This window comes from Rattus norvegicus, chromosome 2 (assembly GCF_021556685.1).
Source record: "Rattus norvegicus strain SHRSP/BbbUtx chromosome 2, alternate assembly SHRSP_T2T, whole genome shotgun sequence".
In the NCBI taxonomy this organism is placed as follows: Eukaryota; Metazoa; Chordata; class Mammalia; order Rodentia; family Muridae; genus Rattus; species Rattus norvegicus.
The window spans coordinates 141,096,720-141,120,385 of NC_141535.1; the positions used below are offsets into that span (position 1 = coordinate 141,096,720).

General features: G+C 41.1%; 1 protein-coding gene across 8 annotated transcripts in view; it reads right to left on the reverse strand.

Moving 5' to 3' along the window:
* Positions 1-23,666, reverse strand: part of Nbea (neurobeachin) — a 576,469-nt gene that overhangs the window by 63,333 nt on the left and 489,470 nt on the right. For all 8 annotated transcript variants that reach the window (NM_001427608.1, XM_087626792.1, XM_087626788.1 and 5 more), the window contains 3 exon segments: positions 488-607; positions 4,173-4,313; positions 19,685-19,797. In NM_001427608.1, the coding sequence (NP_001414537.1) occupies positions 488-607; positions 4,173-4,313; positions 19,685-19,797 (374 nt within the window).

Genomic DNA, 23,666 nt, shown 5'->3' on the forward strand with positions numbered 1-23,666 from the left:
AACACTGTGGAAGGGACATAGAAAGACAGGAAGAACCAGAAGAAAGGGGGAAAGACTGTGAAATATCAACTTCTAGGTAACTGTAGTCATGAACTTGCAGAGATAACCAATGGCAACACCATGTTTGCATATGAATGGGCCATCAACAGCCAGGATAGAGGAGGGTCTCAGTGAGCCCTACCCTCACTGCTGAATCATTTCCTATGGGTTCAAGAAAAGAGGGAAAATAATTTCTTTCTGTTATGTATCTACTGTTGATCACCCTACCAGGCTTCAACGGATATTCCCAATATACCAGTCACACAGATGGCCCTGGTTAAACTAAACAGTCATACAACAACAACAAAAATGACAGATTTTCTTTAAGATTAGATGTAGGATACAATTTTAGTATGCTGGAGCAAAGCTGTACTGATATATATTACTTTAAAAATAAAATTTTCAATAAATTTTAGAGTTCTGTGACTATGAATGGTAAAGTCTATACCTTGACATCAGATGTATCCCTCTGACTGGTCCTCCATGACCTTGCAATGGATGAGAAGGTTCGGTCTGGATGGTCAAATTTCCCATCATTTGCATTGAGGAAGAAGGTGGTGAATGGCTCCTAAAAAAGAAAAGAATCAGTCACTGGATCATTTGAAACACAGCTACAGTCATTTCTTTGTTAAAATAAAACAAAATAAAAACAAACAAAACCCCCAGCATCTCTGAGGCCATCTATAGGAAGAAAAAATCCAGAGCCCTGGGTAAAGGCCTAGACCAAGATGTCAGATGTAGGTCTGGGCTGACTGTGCCATGGCAGACCATTGTTCCACTGCCTGGCATGTCCTCTGGCCTCACTGGCAGGTTTTTACTCTGCGAAGTGATGAAGTACCTTACTATCTCTCTGTAAATGGTTCTCATAGCATTTATAAGGGAGGTTTTCTTTCTTTCTTCTTCCTTCCTTCCTTTCTCTAATAGGCACAAGCATTGCAAGGGCAGCACTGCACTGCCAGGTCCTGTCCACCCCTCTTCCTTCCCCCTTTCTAAACCGTTAGATCAAATTCCTAATGCTAGCCATAAAGGTCTATTCCCTTATTTGGCCACCTCCTTATGCCCAAATAAAACTCCAAGATACAACTCTTAAAACACCAAGTTCCAGCAGTCAAAATTCATTATTTGGGTATACTGGCTAACTTGTCCAAATCAGGACTTACCAATCTCCTAGCTCAGACCTCCTCCCTTCTCATCAATGCCTTCTGCATCAATGCCTGCTGCTACACGGACTGCATTCCCCACTATGAAATTGTCTCTTTCATCACCTATTTCACTTCTAATACTCAACTTTAACTCCTAGTGCATAAAGATTCTTCGTGCCCTAATCCGTTGAATAAGGGATGGACTAAAGTGAACACAAGACCGGACAATTCCAGTACTCTGTGACTGGTGCCTTTGATTAGCGTGTCTATCAATCAGGACATCTCCTATAGCAGGAGCCCTTGGTATAAAGCATCACGACAGCTGTTCTGCAGTTTTAAGGTTGAACAGGAGACATTGCCTTTGACATCATTAAATTTGCCTCCAAAACAGATAAATAACATTCATTCTCACTAAGGATTCCTTAGGTACCTACAAGTACAACAATGGCAGATGTGTATTTCTGGGGCATATTTACCCTTTACTCTGAAACTGATGATGGGGAGGATCAATGACAAAACATGGTGTAGACCAGGGAAACTGGTCACTGAGGGATGTACTGGTCAGTGAGTACTAATTATATGATGACTCTGGGATGATGTCTCCAGTCCAGAAAGGACAAAAGTCTGAGCACATGGTGCCTCATATATTAGTTGTCATAAGAATCCCATTGTGGAATGAGGCTCCTTCCTCATTTGTCTAGCAGCCTTAATGAAACAGTCTTCCTAGAGCCTGGCAAGTCAGACAAGTGACTTCACTGGTAGCTTGCATAAAAGAATGTTCTTAATTTAAAGTAATGAAGTATGCAGCTAATTATCATTTTTATGCAATTATCATCATTGACATACTATACATATTGACTGCTAATGAATTTAATGACTTCAGGTCTAAAAGTCTTGAAAGGTAGAGGACAGATACTTATTTTAATATGTGTTATATTTTATGAATAGATTCTTAGAGACACAAATTATAATGCATTTTCTACTTCATAAAATCCTCAGGATAAGAGTGAAGAAAGCAGGTCTCCCTCGGCCATCAGTTGCATGCTCCCTAAGCTGTTCAACCACAGAACTCCAGTACCTTGCCTCTGACAGCATGCCGTGAGGCATCTGAGCTAAATGACTCTTCATAAAAGCCACGCTATCCATGTTGTCTAACACAGCAGCCAACAGATGCTATATTGTGCTAAAAATATAGCATATTACTTGAATTCCAAACAAGTTAAAATATTAAACATTGCATAAGCAATTTTTTATTGGTTACATGATCAAAAAGTAACATTTTTGGTATGCCAGGTTTAAATTTGTGAGACTAATTCCACTCGTTTCTTTCCCTTTCTCACAAGGGCACTAGAAGCCATGAAACAGTCAGCCAGGGTTGCTGTGAGGCCACACTGCTTTGTGTACAGTGGACAGGAAAGATCACTGTCAGGCCCTTACACTGTCCTGTGCTCCATCCACTGAACAGCATGTCAGCCAGAGGACCGCTCGTGCTTTGTGATTGGAGGAAAGATTTATCTTACTTGGAAGAGAAAAATATTTTTTAAAAAATGAGGTGGTTGAGGAGAAGTGTTTTTCTTTTAATAAGTTTTGCCAGTCAGCCTCCAGATTTGACTAAGTGACATTCACAGAAAACACATAAAATCATTTTAACTATTTCAAGATGCAATCAAATATTACTCTTATTTAAGACAACACAGTTGATATGTTTATTATTACTGTTTTCACACACAGTTCCGGACTTTCTTCCATTTCTAAGAGACCCGTGTGAGCCCCACCCCCAGCTCCTAAGCAGTGGCTCGACAAGGGGTGGCATCACAGACGCTGATGAGGTATGAAAAGGTCTCTCAAGAGTCAACACTTCTGGTTTCAGTGTTTTGAAAGCGTGTTTATGTTGTGATTCTGGGGCTTCTTGCGCCCTGTGGGTGGACTACCTTGATGTCTTGTGCAGGGCAGTTCTTGGCCTACTTACATACAGCCACGTTTTCTTTTTGGCTCAGCAAGAATAAAGCAGTCGGCCAGTGGGAATTTACAGACGCCCATCCCCCTCGGTTTTAGGTCTATGCTTCCTGTACTGATTTCTGTTTGCTTGCAGCTCATTCAGGTGTCAATAATGTCAATAATGACTGCAAATTTAGTTTTATGGTCTAATCACTGGTGACCTGAGAAATGAACTTATCAATCATTTTGTTTTCCCATTTCTGAATATAAATCAATTAAGACCACCCTTTATGGCTGTGGCAATCAGAAATCAGCTATCCTAAATCTTGAATGGTTACTTCTGTAGTCTGCTCAGTTCTCAGAATAGAATTCATGAATTCCGTGGGGGAACTCAGAGGGCATCTTCTCTCACCTGAATGTGAAGGGCACTCTGCAGGAGTGCACAATCTGACTAGCTGGGCTTGGCCACTAATTATTTAGGGTCTAAAACAGTTAAGATTTTTCTTAACTTCAGACTTTATACATTTAAGCTGAATCTTGGACAGATGAGACTAACTTAGGAACCTTGGCCTGAAAAGGAGATCATACCTTTTTATCTTTACTTCTGTATGGAGTTGGTTCATCTTAAGTAAGGTTTGGGTTTATATCATCAATATATTAGCTGATCTAAAATTAAAGATGTACACCAGAGGGTCCTTGGTGACTGACTTGGGAGGACTGGCAGGGTTTGTAACAGAGTACTGCTCAGTTTGTGCTTCCGCAGCTTAAAAGTAAGTACATGGGTTTAAGTAACCTGCTTCCTAACCAAATTCTATAAAAAAGATCATACATTAACAAAACAAAACATCAACAACAAAACAAAGCCAAGTGTGGCTGTGCATATCTGTAATCCCAGCAGTGGGGAGGCTGAGCAGGAAAATCACAGGCTTCATGCTTTCTGGGCTACCTGTTCATTGGTCTCTCTGGTCATTACAATGAACAACAAAGGTACTTGATTTTCATTTAATTTGCTTACACTGGAGTTAGAGGCAGCTGAGTTAAGACGATACTTACAATTCGAACAAGCCAGGACAGGGCAGAAGTTGCAGTTGAGTAATGTGTGTTATAGTGGTAGGGCGGGCTTTGATCATCTTCCCATGTCTCATAGCGCTCTGCATAAAACACTGCCCTCTTTGGGTTCAAAGCACCAATTGGCTGTAAAAAGATAAAAGAAATGTTCTGTTCCATGCAGTAACAGCAAACATTCTAGATGTCTAGACTTTATCCTGAAAATAATCTGGCACTAATGTATGGCTTTTTCAAGGGATGGATAGCTTTTTCAAGGGATGGATTCGATATTAATTACTAATCAGTGTACTTGCTAAAGATATACAAGAACTTTGCACATATGCAAAGTCCCCAGACTTGGCTGTCACTTTAGAAAATTAGATTCCCAGGATGATTTGGGGGTTTTTATTTAAAATTTTCTTACATTTTTATCATGTTCTTGTACCTTTTCCAGCCTCTCCCAGAGCCTTCCCATCTTCATACCTGGCCAATTTTATGTTCCTTCTTGTTTTCTCTCTCAAAATAAATAAAAACCAAACCAAAACAAAACAAAAAATAAAAATCAAAACAAGATGAAAGTGATTATACTTTAACTGTTCATGTCAAATCAATGTTCTCATGGCTCCTTTCCATTTCCTTGGCTCCAGCATGCATACTGGAGACCGAACTTGGCAACCATTATGAAGGCTTTCCGTATTATTGTCTTCCCTAAGTTGTGGAACGTCTCACCTTTGCACTGGCTTTCCTGTTGGCCAAGCTCAGGCTCTATTATGTATACTAAGGAGTCAAGTCCTTCAGAGGAAGCACAGTAGAACACTGGTCCTGGTCCAACTGGAGCTCCAATATAATTTTTATGAATTTAAACAGCCAGCCAAGTAAAGACAGGCTGATCCAGAGGACTCAGTAGGTGCTTTGTGAAGCCACTATGACCTGTGCTATCTGAACTGTGGAGGATGACATGGGATACTTTCTTCCCTTGAAAAGCACATGCCTCCAAACTTCTTCACACATCTAAGCTTTAATGATTTCTAGAACATCCTCACTGTATGACATGAGGATATGACTGCTCCAAGGTATGGCTGAAGGGGAGAAAACCATTGTAGATATGAGGGAGAGTACAGCCATAGGCATCTGGAAGAGTCCAGAGCAGGGCATGAAAGGTGTAGACTAAAACATGGCCAGCAGCATGAACAGGGCCTTGAGAGGAGAGGGGGCCACGTAGGAGGGAGGGGGTGCTGGGGTGGTGGTGGAAGAAAAGAGAGGATGAGAGGAGGGGAGAGAGGGAGAGAGAAAAGGAGAGAGGGAGAAAGAGGGAGAGAGGGAGAGGGAAAAGGAGAGAGGGAAAGAGAGGGAGAGAGGGAGAGAGAGAGAGAGGGAGAGAGAGAGAGAGAGAGAGAGAGAGAGAGAGAGAGAGAGAGAGAGAGAGAGAGAGAGATATCTTTTAAGAAGTTGGGGTAAAGAAAACCCTTGAGCTAGAGAAGTTCTGGGTAGGGCTAGGGCTGGGTGAGAAGAGTCACAGGTCCCCAGTGAGCCTGATGCCAGCCTGAGCTTTGGTATGCTAATAAGCACCATAGATAATCCTTTGTCCCAGTTTCTTTAGGACTTGACACTCCTGAGTGCAAATAACAAATGGCCTTAGTTCCATTTTCTGTCTGGTTTTGGTTTCTTCATATTGGGAAGTCCACACTTACCATTTAGGCACAAGTTATTGTTTTCAGTTGCATACTGTACAAATAAGTGTTTACACGGAGAGTGAAAATGCTAAGTATATCAGGCTTTACCCCGAAATTTAATACTACTGATTAAATATGAAGTCCCCCAAAGGCTTAATCTTAACAGAAATCATAGAAAATTAGTGTTTCAATGGGACATATAATGTTACACAAGAGAGAAAAACTCGTTTATAAATTGCTGTGAGCCTTTTCTTTTGGTCCCAGAAGACTAATTTAAACCACACAATGATGTCAGCAGTTAGAGCTGCTAGAATTTCCATAATAAGCTTTTATTTGTAAGGATGCTTAGCCTGAATATTGAAATTATTTGTAAAGCATGTTCCCTTTATGTTAGCCTTTATTATATGATGACCAATATTAAACCACTTATTTAATTTTAAAAAGTATGTTTCTTGGTTACAAGAGTATTAATATTTTAAAGTTCTAAAACCATTGATCTTCATTTTTGTGAATCTTCGAATTAAAGTATAGAATTTCTGCTTAAACACTTCAACCCAATTTTGTGCTGAATTTCAAGTTACCTATAAAATCTTTTTACACAGGTGTAAAAAATGTAGATATTTTGTCAAACATTATGTAAAATTCTCAATATTTAAAAGAAATGTAACTTTTATGTTTGATGAAAGGACAATTACTACCAAGCAGAACAAATAAAAGTTATGTAGTGACTTGGACTAGCCTCTCCTAGATGTGCACTATGTGTAGATGTCTTCCTAACTTAGTGAGCTGTCTGAAAAGAGTGGAGCCTTCTGTCTTCAAAGTGCTGGTGGGTCTTTCAGCTGTAGACCATCTGCCCATAGAGGAGGACCAACCTTACACTGATACTGCTTGTTCCCTATGACTCTACAAAACATCATGGAAGAAGGAAATAGCCAGTCCTCTAATCTCTTCCAGCCTTTCCTCTCAACTACCCCCCAAAGGATAAAATAAATATTTAAATTTTCTATTTTGCTCATTTCGCTGATGTTGGAGTCATTATGAAACAGCTGCACTGTATTAAAGTCTGCAAACCTCTCTTCACTACTTAAAATATATTACTGATTTGACATTTAGCCTAGAGAAGCTATAAATTTTGCCTAGTGAAGTTTTCTGAAATAAAGTGTAAACAATTTCATTTATAATTACTACTTTAAAAATTATTTTGTTTCTAGCAGTCAAGAAACAAACTTTTTTTAAGAAACAAACTTTTTAAAGAAAAAGAAGCTTCCAGTTGTTTTTGAGAAGATGGCCCTCTTTCTTTTTCAATCCAGAGAGGCATCAGATTCTCTCCTGCCCCTGTTAATACCTGTCTGCCTCTCTATTGATGTGGTTCAAAGTCTGGCATCTGTTTAAAACTTAAGTGAGTATACATGTGAATCCCATATGAATCTGGCAGATGACTGTGGTTAAAAATTTTGATGAAAACACACAGCTCTATTTACTGAGGTTGATATGTTGTTTAGTCTCCTTTCTCATCCCCGGTGGCATTTAGACACAGCCATTGCTGTACTTTCCACTTCGAGAGCTTAAAACTTGCTATTAGATCTGTTGCTGTTTGGTGCTGTAAAAGGACACTGACATGTCACATAAAACCATGCAGGTAGAGACTAAAATTGTGACTTCTCTACCTATAAAGCCATGCTGGCTTCAGAAAGGTCAGTAAACTTACATGGCTTTCTCTAGAGCTACTGATATCTCAAGAGAATGTCCAGACATTCATATTCCTGGTAAAATTGGGCAACGATTGTTTATGTTGCAGCGAAGCACTGCTGTATCTACTGAACAGATGATGTCCCACCCTCTACTTATATCTCTTATATCCACTCCCCAAAGATCCAGGAGAAAAATCTGCCTCAAACCAGAGTGTCACAAAAAAGTTTCTTTTATTAAACAAGTCTGCGACTTTATGGTATGGAAAAATATCCTAATAGATGCTTGCATAGAGATTTACATCATTTAAGGTATTTATCTATTCATCTTTCATTTATCTACTATCATCTGTCTGTCTATCTATCTAAATATATATAAATATATATGTGTGTATATATATATATATATACACACACATACATATAACTGCTGCAAACACACAATAGAACAGGCTGTACTTTGCCTGTATATTTGGGTGAGAATTCTTTTGATATATAATTGAGTGTTTTTCCTATTTTATTTTTTTCTATCTTCTCTTTCTGATCCTTTAGCCTTGATCTATCAATATGCTCTACTTAAAATCTAAGTTATATCAAGTCATTTTTTTTGTTTGGAATAAACATCTATATGGTAAGAAAAACTGACTAACAAAATCGTCATTAAGGAAATAGTTATGATAAACTAGAGCACTGAAAGGAAGCTCTGGATACAAAGCTGATCTGGTCTGAGTAAGTAGTAAATGTCAACTCAAAGAATGATCAGTTTCATCAAAGTACGTTGTAATTTTTAATAATTAAAGAGGCTTTCAAGGAAAAACATGTCCATTACAATAATCTCAGCACTTTTTTTCTGGTACATCACTAAAACCTGGAAGTGTGCATGTCAGTGCTCAAAGCACTGACATTCTATGTATCACTTAAATGTTGCTGTGGGCCACTACCTGCCACTATAACTGCCAAGGACACCGTATATTTGCATGCCGTAGTTTTCTCATCCACTTCTTAATGTGATTTACACAAGTGTCTGGGGTCTACACTACATCCTTTTGCCTCACATCACCGGAAGGAACAGGGACCTGATGACCCCTCTGTCCACCCCACTGGGCTACAGCTTCATGGCTTACTCTAAAATTAGGATCTCTGCCATTTTTGTTTTTGTTTTTTCCCCCTTCACAACTGCCTCTTTGCTTCCTGTCCTCCAAAGAACCTCAGAAACTGATGGAACCAGCTAGGCATGGAGACCTTTTACGATCAGGCCCAAAGAAGGAAGGACAGAAGGAGGAAGAGAGGGAAAGAGGGGGGAAGGGAGAGAGGAAATATGGGGAGGGAGAAAGGAATGAAGGAAGGAAGTAAGGAAGGGTGGGAGGATGGAAGAGGGGAGGGAGGAGGAAGGGAGCAGAAAGGAAGAAAGAAAAGGAGGGAAGGGTCAGACCTTGACCTGGTCCTATGCCCTTGTGTTACAGATCTCAAACTTAGCGAGCAGCTCTCCAGTTCGGAGATCCAGTTGCTGTGCTGTGCTAGAAACAGCTTGGAGCTGACTCAGTGTGTTTGTTCTCTATGTCTTCTGGGTGTTTGCACCTCCTTTCACATCAGGACTTGTGATGTATCTAAGTTATCTCCTCTTTCACTGAAAGAACAGGGCTAGAGAATCTATACAAGAGGCCTCCCAGATTCTCATCTCTTCCAGTTTTCTGGTCATGAACCATCTGACGTCATCTTGAAAACTATCTCATGACAATGCAGGATTCACTCCTACAGGCCCCTCGCCCACTCTTTACATCTGTCTCCCTTATCTGACTCATGCTTTGGAAGGGGTTCAGACTTCCTTGTGCAGGCTTCACAGCCAGTGCCTAGTACTGGTGAGGTGACTCATTTTGCCCAGTGGACAGTGCCTTAAATGAAACAGCTAATCTATTCATGTCTGAATTATCAGTACCCAGTACAGTGCCTGGCTCTTTTTTGCCGAGTGATAGACACTGTGTGAATAAAGACCTATTAGAATAGAGTTCTATGTCAAACTTCCATGTGGGCATTTTAGACAAAACATTTAGTCGTTAAGCAAGGCAGACAATGAGGTGGATACATTTAGGGTACATGATCAAGGGACTAAGAGCTCTGAGGAATCACAGAAAAGGGAGTGCAGTGCAGTGACTGAGCATCTGTAAAAAGCACACTCAGTGGGAGTGGGCAATCACTCCCAGTGTGTGTGGGTCTATCTAGGTCCACCTCTCCAACACAAGCCCCTCTGCTCAGTCCTCCCTCCTAAATGAACTGCTCCTTTTCATTTTTAGAATAGCTGCTGCAGGTAGGCTGAGCCCTAAGAACCAAACTGTCTATCAGTCTATCCTATGTGGCCACTCTGATTGGCTCATGATAAAATTTGACTGAAAAAACTTGGCTGCTAGTATATTGGAAGAAAGTCCTCTCTGATAGGCTACAAAAGCCTCCTTGCTATACTACTGAGAGCTGGTCAGATCAACACCAGAGCAGGGTGCAACAGCGATGTCCCCATAGCAGGTTCTCACAACACTGACCCAGTCTGGATTCCTGTAAAACTGTATCTTTTGAATTGAAGCCTGTTTAATTTGACAAACTTGTCCAAATCATTACTATATTAGTTACTATATTAATGTCAATACAGCTATTTTATAATTAATAAGTATAATTAGTATAGCACTTAATTACTATAGTTATGTTAATACAGTTAAATTATTTTTATTTACTAGACTGTCAAAAATTATCAAATTTCATGACTCTAATTTAAAAAGATTGATACATTTAATACTTTTCCATTTGAAACTTCATCATCAGGCAGGTTATACACTAACCTAATCAAATGTTCACTTTGGATATGTTTATTTATGGAGGAAAAGAAAGGTAAGAACTAGGAAGTTGTTGCTGATTTCTGGGCTGCTCACTCTCCAGCTTAATCTCCCGTACTCCATGTGCACTGGCATCCAGCAACGTTCACACCTCAGCACACGCATTTGCTCTGCCACATTTCAAAGCCTCAGGCATTATCACTTCCTCTGCTAAGTGGCATAATAATGTGGGACTCGGTTAAGTCCATCCTCATCTGGGAGTCAAACAACTCCTGTGTTAACAAAATAGATTTTTTACCCACTCAGTGATTAAGTGTGTTTTTTGCACGTATATGTGTACATGGACGTGTGTACAGAAGACATGTGTAATGTCTTCTGTTCATGTCAGTGTTTGGCTTTGCGATAAAATTATTTCATCTATCAGAAGACACGGCTGGAAAATAAAAAATCCCATTTATACTTTAATGAGCAGAGACTGTGATTCATGTCAAAATCATGTAACCACTAGGACCTGGAAGTCAAATTCATATGAGTGTATAGAAATAACGGAGGCAGTAATATGTATCCTGTTTCAAGACAAATTTTATGAAAAGCTCACATTTCCATAAGGAATATTTATATAAATTGAAGGAAAAAATATCTCCACCTGCTGGTGGCTGCTACTGAAAAGATTGGTCAATGACAGACAATTTTATTTGTCAAACAATAAATACAATCTATAACGAGTGAGATTTGACCATGTGCTGTATAGTTAAAAATCTAAATAAAAACTCTTTTCCATGGTCTTCATTGGTTTCATAAAAATGGCCAGAGAAAAAAATAAGATTATAAATTAGAAGACCCATTTCATTCTGAGTAAATGTATAACTCCAGTTTTTTTTTAATATTTTTTTTTATTAACTTGAGTATTTCTTATATACATTTCAAGTGTTATTCCCTTTCCCGGTATCCGGGCAAACATCCCCCTCCCCCCTCCCCTTCCTTATGGGTGTTCCCCTCCCAACCCTCCCCCCATTGCCGCCCTCCCCCCACCAGTCTAGTTCACTGGGGGTTCAGTCTTAGCAGGACCCAGGGCTTCCCCTTCCACTGGTGCTCTTACTAGGATATTCATTGCTACCTATGAGGTCAGAGTCCAGGGTCAGTCCATGTATAGTCTTTAGGTAGTGGCTTAGTCCCTGGAAGCTCTGGTTGCTTGGCATTGTTGTACATATGGAGTCTCGAGCCCCTTCAAGCTCTTCCAGTTCTTTCTCTGATTCCTTCAACGGGGGTCCTATTCTCAGTTCAGTGGTTTGCTGCTGGCATTCGCCTCTGTATTTGCTGTATTCTGGCTGTGTCTCTCAGGAGAGATCTACATCCGGCTCCTGTCGGTCTGCACTTCTTTGCTTCATCCATCTTGTCTAATTGGGTGGCTATATATGTATGGGCCACATGTGGGGCAGACTCTGAATGGGTTTTCCTTCAGTCTCTGTTTTAATCTTTGCCTCTCTCTTCCCTGCCAAGGGTATTCTTGTTCCCCTTTTAAAGAAGGAGTGAAGCATTCACATTTTGATCATCCGTCTTGAGTTTCATTTGCTCTAGGCATCTAGGGTAATTCAAGCATTTGGGCTAATAGCCACTTATCAATGAGTGCATACCATGTATGTCTTTCTGTGATTGGGTTAGCTCACTCAGGATGATGTTTTCCAGTTCCAACCATTTGCCTACGAATTTCATAAAGTCGTTGTTTTTGATAGCTGAGTAATATTCCATTGTGTAGATGTACCACATTTTCTGTATCCATTCCTCTGTTGAAGGGCATCTGGGTTCTTTCCAGTTTCTGGCTATTATAAATAAGGCTGCAATGAACATAGTGGAGCACGTGTCTTTTTTATATGTTGGGGCATCTTTTGGGTATATGCCCAAGAGAGGTATAGCTGGATCCTCAGGCAGTTCAATGTCCAATTTTCTGAGGATTCTCCAGACTGATTTCCAGAATGGTTGTACCAGTTTGCAATCCCACCAACAATGGAGGAGTGTTCCTCTTCCTCCACATCCTCGCCAGCATCTGTTGTCCCCTGAGTTTTTGATCTTAGCCATTCTCACTGGTGTGAGGTGAAATCTCAGGGTTGTTTTGATTTGCATTTCCCTTATGACTAAAGATGTTGAACATTTCTTTAGGTGTTTCTCAGCCATTCGGCATTCCTCAGCTGTGAATTCTTTGTTTAGCTCTGAACCCCATTTTTTAATAGGGTTATTTGTTTCCCTGCGGTCTAACTTCTTGAGTTCTCTGTATATTTTGGATATAAGGCCTCTATCTGTTGTAGGATTGGTAAAGATCTTTTCCCAATCTATTGGTTGCCGTTTTGTCCTAACCACAGTGTCCTTTGCCTTACAGAAGCTTTGCAGTTTTATGAGATCCCATTTGTCGATTCTTGATCTTAGAGCGTAAGCCATTGGTGTTTTGTTTAGGAAATTTTTTCCAGTGCCCATGTGTTCCAGATGCTTCCCTAGTTTTTCTTCTATTAGTTTGAGTGTGTCTGGTTTGATGTGGAGGTCCTTGATCCACTTGGACTTAAGCTTTGTACAGGGTGATAAGCATGGATCGATCTGCATTCTTCTACATGTTGACCTCCAGTTGAACCAGCACCATTTGCTGAAAATGATATCTTTTTTCCATTTGATGGTTTTGGCTCCTTTGTCAAAAATCAAGTGACCATAGGTGTGTGGGTTCATTTCTGGGTCTTCAATTCTATTCCATTGGTCTATCTGTCTGTCTCTGTACCAATACCATGCAGTTTTTATCACTATTGCTCTGTAATACTGCTTGAGTTCAGGGATAGTGATTCCCCCTGAAGTCCTTTTATTGTTGAGGATAGCTTTAGCTATCCTGGGTTTTTTGTTATTCCAGATGAATTTGCAAATTAACTCCAGTTTTAATAAGCACTCAGGGTCAGGGTTTTGGCATTTAAGAAGATAAACAGTTTGCGGCATGAAAATGTATTATTCAATGATTTGTTTTTATCTTACTTGAATTAAAAATGATCAAGGGCTCTTTCACCAGACTTTTTAATCAATCATGCCTCAGATAGAGATACTCAGGGGTGACTAGAAATCTACTTTGTATCCATCACTTTGAATGCCCATTGCCCACAAGGTATGACAGGAGAGGCTGTCCTAGTTAGTGTTTCTCCTACTGTGATAACGTTTATGACAAAAGCCACTTGTGGAGGAAAGGGTTTACTTCATTTTCCAGCTGCTAGTCTATCACTGAGGGAAGTTAGGGCAGAAATGTAACATAGGAACCTAGAGGCAGGAATGAAATAGAGACCAGGCAGGAGTCACACTTACTGGATGGCTCTCTAGGCTTGCTGTCAGCTATCTTTCCTATACCTTCTAGGATCTACCATGGGCTGGGCCTTCCTACATCAGTCATTAATCATGAAAATAACCCACAAACTTTCCTACAAGTCAATCCGACGGAGGCATTTTCTCAGTTCGGGTTCCCTATTGACGAATGACCCAGTTTGTGTCAAGTAGACAAACAAATCATCGACAAACCCAAAACTAGTACAGAGGCCCTTCAACAGTACTATCAATATGCATGCTATGGTCATTTTAAAGAGGAGGAAGCAAGGTGGGAGAGCTTGGAAGCAAGCCAACTCTGTAAGAGCTTGGGCAGAGACATTCTGATGTTCAGGTCTGTTATTCTCAGTTTTAAGACTAATAGAAGAAAACAGCTTCATAATCCTAGGGCTACTTTTCTAAGAATCCAGTAAAAAGAACACATCCCAAAGACTTAGTTTCCTGTGAACTTAGAACCCAGTGCTATGTTCCTGACTATGGAATGGACTTTGTAAGAGCAAGGCACGGGCTCCAGCTCACATCATGGTTACTTACTGCACTTCTTATTTGTTGGTGCTGTCTGCATAATCCTGCAAAAACGGTAAGTTAAATGTTTGTCCGCATGCTTTTGTTAGATATTAGATGCTGCTTTACAATATCCAATAGAAAACTTGTATTTTGTTGTTTAGACCTCTGGGAGATATGGCAGACTGGAAGCCTCACTGTGGAAACCCAGTGAAGAAAAGAAGTGAAAGCAGAGTTAGCGCCGCTTTCAGCACTGGTCAGTGAGGCTTCTTTTTCGAGGTTGATTCCGAGACATTTAACTGGTCAGAGCACTGGGAAAGTGAGTGTTCAGCCCTCTGTGGCACAGTTACGTCAACCATCGCCTACCAAGCGTCAGGAATGTTACAGGAGAAAGGACAGGAAGAATGTAAGAACCAGAGAATGAGGACCAGTGCTGTAAAAAGCTGTCTTCTGGAAATGACACGGCCACTGCACTCACCTAAGTATAGTGGCTATGTTTACATTTACAAGATCAAACCATGCAATGCAACAGCCTGGATGAGGACGGATGCCTGGCTGAGGAGCTGTTAGCAGGGGATGGCTGTTGTAGAGACAGCAGCTTCCCTTTGAGCATGTGACACCTGGTAGGTTGCCCATGCTCATGCAGCGCTGATTGGATTCAGTAGCTTATGATAAAGTTAAAAAGAAAAGAAGACACTGAGATGTGTGGTGGAGAGTTCATGGGGTACTGGGGGAGGGAAGGGTGGATAAAAATATACTGAATATATGTATGAAATTCTCAAAAGTAAATTAAAAACACTACATTAATATACAGTAGTAATATATATTTACAAATATATAAAGCAACACTATATGTGATATAAAATATTTATTTGGAAAACAGAGCGAGAGAGAGAGTTTAGCAGATTAAAGGGGTTGCTGCTAAGCTTGAAGACTGAGTTCAGACCTGGGGCCCCACGTAGTGGATGGAAAACCAACTCTCAAAGGGGTCCACACACATGCAGTGGTGTGTACACAGGTCACACACACATTTACACACATGAGTGTGAAGTAAGACTTGGGGAGAGAGAGGGAGAGAGAGCACAAAATCCCTTTATTTCAACAATACCGTTAGACTATTTGAAGAAGATGTGGAAAAAGCAGAGGGCTGGGTAAGATGTCTTGGTGGGTAAACACACCTGCTGCCAAGTCTGACAGCCTAAGCCCCACTTGGTAGAATGAGAAAACCAACTCCCCAAATTGTCCTGACATTTATACATGCACCATGATATGTGCATGTGCCCACACTCACACAAAATAAATAAACCTAATGTACCCCAAACGACAGCTACTGAGTTATAGGTCTGGATTTCGTGTGGGAGAATATCCATGATGAGGTGGGTCTCGGTGTCTATAAGCCCTGTGACCTCTGCCCTGCCTCTTGTGGGAGGCACCTATTGTTACTGTGGAGACAGCTTTTCCCTTGTACTGGCAGTGGCTCCAGGTTTCATAGGATTTGAGATTTAAACAATTTTTCTGTCATACTTTGAATTCAAAGGACCCCTCACAAAGCTGGGAGGTACTGCTCTGGCAGAGCCCAGAGGAAGGAAGGAAGAGTACTGGAAGCATGCCTTTATAGAACCCCTTCTCTATGTTTCTGGCCTCCATGAGGTGCACAGGTTCCTCTAACTCCAGGCCCCTCTGGTACATCCTGTTATACTACCACAGGGCCCCCAAGAGGGTCCAGTGACTGAATATTGAAGACAAAAACAAGAATAAGCCTTTTCCTTCACTATGTTGATCTTCGTTATTTTGTCTCAGTGAAAGAAATGTGACTTACACATGCTCTGAACTTAACACTAGGTTCCTAAAATTGAGGGAAAAGTAAAGGAAGAGAAGTGAGGTGTCTTTAAGCTTAAGCTTCATTTGTTTCCTGGTAGCTACCTTATCTTATACTGATCTGTGAGAAGTATGTGGCTGCCTAAACAATGGCTATGTCCAGAGGTCAAGGTTATACCTGAAGGTCTTTCTGACATCAAAACCACAAAACTTCTCTATGCAACTGCCAGGTGTGTACAAGTCCAACCTGCTGTTCATGTAACCATAAAGAGCCAAGTCTCAGGTGTATTTCAGTCCACTCTTTGTAATAGAGGGTGACTTCCTTTCTATTCTTCAGGAACAAGAATGTAAAGTCTCTGCTCAGGTCCTTCCCCATCACCCAAGGGAGACCGGGCCCTAGCTCATCCTGGCCTGACCTCCAGCTCCATCTGCAAGTGGCTGTCCTCCCCCTCACAAGCAGCATCAGTGACAGATGCCGAGGAACAAGTTTCCATTTCTTCCAATGAGGCTGGCTGCGCTGGGATTCTTTTGAAGCAGTAATAAGAGCCAATGATGTTGATGTGTTGTTGCCTGAGCCAATGTGAGCTGAGCTCTCCAAAAAGTTTTTTAACTCAAAAGGTGCCTGGCATAATTAGAAGCCACAGAGACAGTGTTAATTGGTAGTATAAAGAAAAACAATTTTTTTGTGTTTGTATACTTCATAGTTTCTTTAATATTATAAGCAGTAAGGAATATAAAGTTATTTGGGACTTCAAATGTTAGCATAAATTCTAGAAGTACTAATTGCATCGAGAATCCTAATCTTTGCTTTAAAAATTACTTCTCTTATTAAAATATTCCCAGTAATTAACATGTAATAATCTCAGTTCTTTCATAAGTTTTTGGGAAACAGATTTGCCACATGGTCTATGTATCCCAACTGCAAGAAGTCCATGTGCTTCTTGGTGGCACCTCTTCATGAAGGACTGGTGTTACCCATGGTAGTCTCTGCTCCCAGGAATATTACACTCTAAAAGCACTTTCTTATGTTTTCATACATTAAAGTCTTGCGTATTAGTGGGCTTTATAAAGGATAGTCCTAGGCCATCTGTACAGAAGTTCCGATTGAGAACTTCAGTGAGGCATGGCAACACTGCAAGGGTAACTTATTAACATATCAAGAGGCTTTAATTTGCTAACACTTCCCACCCTGTCAGTGTGACAGACTGCTAATGCATGGGTATGGGCAATGGAATAGTTGAAATCAAAGCTACCTCTTTCCCACTGGACAGTCCTTGGTCCAGCCCAGCAGCACCAAGGGGCAATGCCATGCTCGCAAAAGGAGGCTGCTCCTGTTCCTTGATAGACTCAGGTTTGCTGCTGCCTTTTATTTCACACTTCATAAAACTGGGGAAGTGTATGAGTGCCATAAAGGCAAAGCCCTGCCGAAGGAGGCACACACTGGACAGCTTTTCTGGTTACTTGACTAGCACAGGCTGTCACCCCAGCCAGTTGGGAGGCTGAGGCAGAAGTATCCCTGTTCCAGTTCTGTTTGGATTCAGAGTGAGTGCAGGTCACATGGGTAACTTACTGAAACCCCTGTCTTAAAATGCAAAGCGAAGGCTTGGGTGTGCCTAGGTGCAGGCACAGGGCCTTCAGTTTAGTCATCAGCACCACGCCCCTCTGAACCAATGGTTTCACTTCTGACATGGGTAAATTAAAGTTGTTACCACTAGCAAAACTCTAGCTCATCTCTCCTGTAATCCTCAGAAGCAGCGCTACTTTCTTTGGCCGTATACTATTTCAGCCACCTGGGAGTATCTGCGCACGCTCGCCCATAGTTCCTTTCACGCACGCACACCACTGCCAGTCTTGTACTCTTATGAACCAGCCACCATCTCTCTTTAGGACTGATCTCACTGCAAGAGGCTAATCTGACTCATCCCCACTGGGCTCACCCACCCTGTGTAGAGCCCTTTTTTTCTGCACACCCATGAGTACACAGTAAGTATTTGTTGAAAGAGTGACTGGAGAAAAGGAAAAAATCTTGGTGCATGAGTTTCCTTTGATTATAATATTATAGTTGGATTTTAGTTTTGCCTTTAAAAAACTAATCTTAGATAACTATAGTAATATAGTAGTAGTTAGCATATGAAGTGTCCTAATTTGCTTTTTTTTGCTATGATAAAACATTATGACAAACAAAAACAAACAAAAACCAACTTGGAGTTGGAGAGGTTTGATTTCAATCACAGGTCACACACAGTCCACCATCCTGGGAAGTCAGGGCAGGAACTCAAGGCAAGGACCAGGCAGCAGGAACTGAAGCAGAGGCCGTGGAGGAGCGTTGCTTACCGACTTGCTCAGCCCACTTTCTTATAAAGCCCAGGTAGGGTCCATCTGCCTAGAGGTGGCTCACAGTGGGCTGGATCGTCCTATGTCAACTAGCAATTAAGAAAATGTACCACAGACATTCTTACAGGCCAATCTCAGAGGTAATTCCACAGTTGAGGTTTCCTCTTCCTACAAGATTAGTGTTTATATCAAGTAGATAAAAAGTAACTAGTATATGACATTTGCATGCAATGTACCATGGTCCTTGTGTGTGTGTGTAGTCAGAGACTACTCTCTCTTGAGGAATTCGTGCAGGTCAGCTTGACAGCAAGACAGTTATCACAGAGACTAAGGCATGTCTCTCTGGCCACAGAGACAAGACTTAGAAGTTTTTACCTTTGCATCAAGTAGGTTTTGTGTTAGTGCCCAGCGAGTACCCCTCTACACTGGCAAGCCTGTAAACTGTCTGTCTGTGCAGCATACCTTTAAAAACAGGAGGCTCTTACTAGCATCGCTGCACCTGGAAGATACTTCAGAGCACATGGCTTACGGCAGTGACTGAGAATTCTAAGCAATGTAGATAGCGATAATTGTGTCAGGCCACATATCCACACCAACTCATCAGAACTCCTCACTGTGACCTGCTTATCACCATTTCAGAAAGTGAGGCAAAGAGGAAGTGAATAGCTTTTCCTAACGCCCTGCTCTGTAAGTGTGGAATGGGATTTGAGTGACAGGCTGGCATAGCCGAGCACGCCCAGTTTAATAACAGGGGTAATGACTCATAGTACTCATGGAGGCTTAGGCTGCTGAGCTGCTCTGAAGACACCTCTACATCTCAGCTGCACTACGGTGTGTCATCCATTTAACGTCTCTCTTGAACATGAGGTTAACCTACCCAGAGTCTTCTTTGTGTCCCTCATCCTCATGAGTCCTTTGGAGGGGTTCCATCTTCTCCATCTGAACAGATCCTGCTAATTCCCCTTCCTACGTCCTCAGTGCTAAAGCCCGTCACACCAGGTCCCTGTTACTGTGGTCAGGACAGTGTGCCTTTCTCATCCTAGGACCATAGCACGGGATTCAACAGATGCCACGCTTTGCACCAACTTTGGATTGTTCCCGTGATTAACCCGAACAACTTCCTCCTGAACCTGCTTTCTCACATCCACATTTCCTCTGACGGTGCTGAGAATATCACTGAGGCTGTGCAGCTTCTGCAGAGTGTGTTGACAAGACTTACAGACTGACTGCAGAAGAGGGGACGGCTTTCTCACAGACTTCCAGTGAGCACGTACACGGACAGAAGCCCTTTCTGTTGTAGCCCCTGTGCAGTAGAGACCTGTACAGTTAACTGTTACCTTTGACAGATCCCTGAAGTTTCCTGGGAGAGTCAGGTCCAATTCCTCTGATTCGTAGTTTGTTAACACCCATGGAAACACAGGATATTGGTTCAGATCATTATACGTCCGTCCTAGTGAAGAGAAGAGAAGGCGTGAAGACGTGTATACCCTAACTGCTCAGAAAGTACTCTCTGTGCTTAGTATAGGTAAGGCAGCACTGTATTTCAAAAGAAAAGTACCTCTCTCATTGAGAGTTTCTGATATACAAGTATCCAAGTGTCTTCCCTGATAATTTCAACAAGAGCCTCCCACAGGCGACACTGCTGGCTGGTCTCCACACATGATCCTTCCCTTGTATTAGCCACCTTATAAGTAGTTCTGGTCATGGGACCTAGTTCTATCAACAGCATGTGAACAGAGGTGATTTGTGAGACCCCCACCCCCCACAGGTGCATCTATATTACTTCTTTTTACGTTGACACAGATAACATCCGACCTTAGAAGCAGATCTCAGCCAAAGATTTTGAAGTGTTGTGGAGGGTGCCAGGCTATGGAACTACATGTCTGTAGCTTATTATCTGATGGTATTCTGTGAGGAAGACAGATGTAGAAAGTACACCAGCAGGAAACAGATGCTATATTAAACATGCATCAAGATGCAGTGGAGAGGTTGGGAATGAAGCTTTTGTCCAGAGCTTGCCTGGAATAGTTAGGCTCTGAGGACTGACAATCCATGGCAAGAATCTGCCTAGGCAGGGAAACACTGGAGGGAACACACTCTTTTCCCCTTCCAGCCCATGTCCTGCTTTTTGGGCTATTCTGTGGAAGTGTTGGCTCCTCTGCTTCCTGTGAGAACAGTTCGCTATCTCGAGGGAATCAAAGCATGCTTGGAATACGGAAACTTCCTGGAAGGCTGCTCCCTAATTCTCTGGGTGAGTAGCAGTGTCCTATCAGAAGGACTGTGGCAAAACATTCCTATAGTTCCTGTCACTTAAGAGACGGATGCAGAAGAATCTCGACTTTCAGGCAGCCCAGAGCTACATAGTGAGATCCCATCTCCCATCTCAAACTGAGGCCAGGCTGGGACAGAGATAGAAAGGAATAAGGAAGACAAACTACAGCCAACAGTCCCCAGGTTAGGCAGGGAGCGATAGAAACAGAATGAAATGAGACACACCCTAAAAGATGAACAAACACAGCCAAGTGAGAGTTGTAGATGGTTCTGGGTGCAGGACTGAGCAAAGGCACAGGAACAGAGACAGAAGAGCAGCACTGTGGAGCATGGGGCAGAGGACAGTGGCAGGCAGGAGGACCAGCAGTGGATAAGTACAGATTTTGAGTGGACTTAAGCCTTCTGCACGTGAAAATGCTCTGGGAAGGTTCTAATAAATAAAAGCTGCCAACTTGTAGAGTTCAGAATGTGCCAATGCTCTTGTCTGTATGTGGTGACGTGGGCGCCTGCTGCTCTCAGCACACACTCACAGGCACGCGGCTGGAGGGCACTGACTGGCCAGGCAGGATGGTTTCCCATTTTCTCAATGGATTCATGAAAATTTAATTCTTTCATTTCCTGGGGAACTGTTTTGCTTAACCCTCTGTAGAGTTAAGAAAAAGCAGGACTTCCCATCTGTGTGTCATTTTTCTAGAATAATACTCCCCTGTCTATTACACAAATAAAAACAAATTATGAGTGGAAACAGATTGTACAATTGTGTTTTATGTGTCTAGGTATTTTGGCTGCTGTGTACCATGAGTATACCTGGTGCCCAAAGAGGCCAGAGAGGACACCTGTTCCTCTGGAACTGGAATTATACATTATTGTGAGCTGCTATGTGGGTGCTGGGAATCCAACCTAGGTCCTCAGGAAGAGCAGCCGTATCCTTAACCACTGAGATACTTCTTCAGTACCTGCCCTTAATTTTTTGATGCTATTTATTACTTGTAGCAAAGGAAAGTTTGTCAAAATATATAAAAAGCCAATATATGTTAACTCAGGATTTAAATGTTCCTATATATGAAGATAGTATAAGGAAGAGGATTATTCTGAGAAATTATTACTGGGAAAATTATTATTTTAATATACAGGTATTTATAATAAAGAAGATGATATTAAGCTCCTCTTAGAAACACTCTAAAGCAAAGAAGCATTATTTTAAAAATACAGACACACAGACAAAGTGATTGATGCTCCAGATAATTTCTTGTAAGCCATTTTTAATAATCCCTGAAAGTATCTATAAAAATAAATGCTAAGAAAAATTTAGTATTTTTATATTACTATAGCTACTATACACAACATGTTTTGATTGAACAAATACAATAAACTTTTAAAAAATAAAAAGGCATTAACCCACTTTTGGTAATAATCTCTACTTCTGTCTTGTATCAGACTATATTTTTACTTGAACTAAAAATTCACAGTGTACCAAAAGTCACAAAGAATAATAAAAATGATGAAGCAGTACTTTGGGGGGCCATAACCAAAAGTTTCACTGAATTAGCATTCTTTATTTTAGTGAACATGTTTATGACATGAGAAAAAATAAGAATTCTAAATCCCCCAAAATGAGATATTTCAAAATAATATCTGTTCACTCTGGTCACCTGGGTTTATACATTGGCTGTTTCTGCTTTTCTCTTGAGCACAGCCCACATGTAGCCAATGCACCTGTGCTGGTAGGCTCCTTCCTTCTCTGGTGGTGGTTAAGAGCCCATGCTACACATTCTGCTAACTGTGCTTCTGAGGATGTATCTCAGAAGATACATATTAATATTGGAAGCCCATGGCACTAATCTACTCAAACAATAAAAGTGAAGCACAGTAAATGAGATCTCAGAACACTGGATATGTTTCTTCATTAAACACACACACACACACACACACACACACACACACACACATACACACACACAACCATTTTAATTAAACCATCCAATTTAATGTTTTTATATGGCACTTTAGTTTTGAAGGTAAAGTGATCTAGAGACAGCTGACAAGGAAATTATAACTGCAATTCCTTGGTGAAAATGTTAATGACAGCAAAATATCGTTTAATGAGATGGCAGCGGCACCTGGATTAGCATGCTGTAAGAATGCTGTTCCTGTGTCGTTGGCGTCTTCACACTTTACAGACATTTTGTCATCTCTAGGTCATTAGGAAAGAATTTTTAATGATTTTTCTAGAAGCAAGCAGTTCAAGTTACATCTAATTAGATGACAATAATAAGCCCAACACATGCAGTAGCTAAATATATACATAATTAACCAGGGAGAGCTTGTTCATCACAAAGTAAGAACCTGGAAAGTGCTAACCAGGAGAACAGGGCTGGGGTTGGAAAAGTTGTGCTGAATTCATTAGCTGATCATATGAAAAACAGTTCAAATGCCTTAAAAAACCCCTCAAATCTAACGGGATCATTTACAGACTCATGTTAGCAATCACTCACAGGTTTGTTGTTGTTTGTTTGTTTGTTTTAATGCAAGAAAGCCAGCTCTAACATCTTTTTCCTAATGTTATCTCAAAGTGTGTAAAGTGAGGATGAGGCTCTATTTCTCAGAATATGATGAGCAGAAATCAGGCCAACTCTGAGAGCCAGAAGCCAAAACTTAGTTGAACTCCAAGAAGCATTAAGATTATGTCACACAACCTACTATAATATTTTTTAAAACTATCTTAAATATTAAAAATAAATATATTATTCCACGATTCTAAGCTGGATTCCAATTCATTTTAAAAGTTAAACCTTTAAAGAACACTGTGTTTGCAATCCTGCACTTGAAGAGTGTGGTGGGAGGGTTAGGGCACAGACAGTTTCCCAGTAACCTAGCGCGGCAGGAAAGGCACTGCAGAACCTGTGAGTGCTGCAGGCAGTGGCACAATATGCGGGGTGAGAGGAGACTAAACTACCAAGATTTGCAGCTAAGACACAGCTAGGCTTAGGCACAACTTGATTCTTAATTAACGTTTCCAATCTTAGTGAATATTTGCTAAATTTAGAT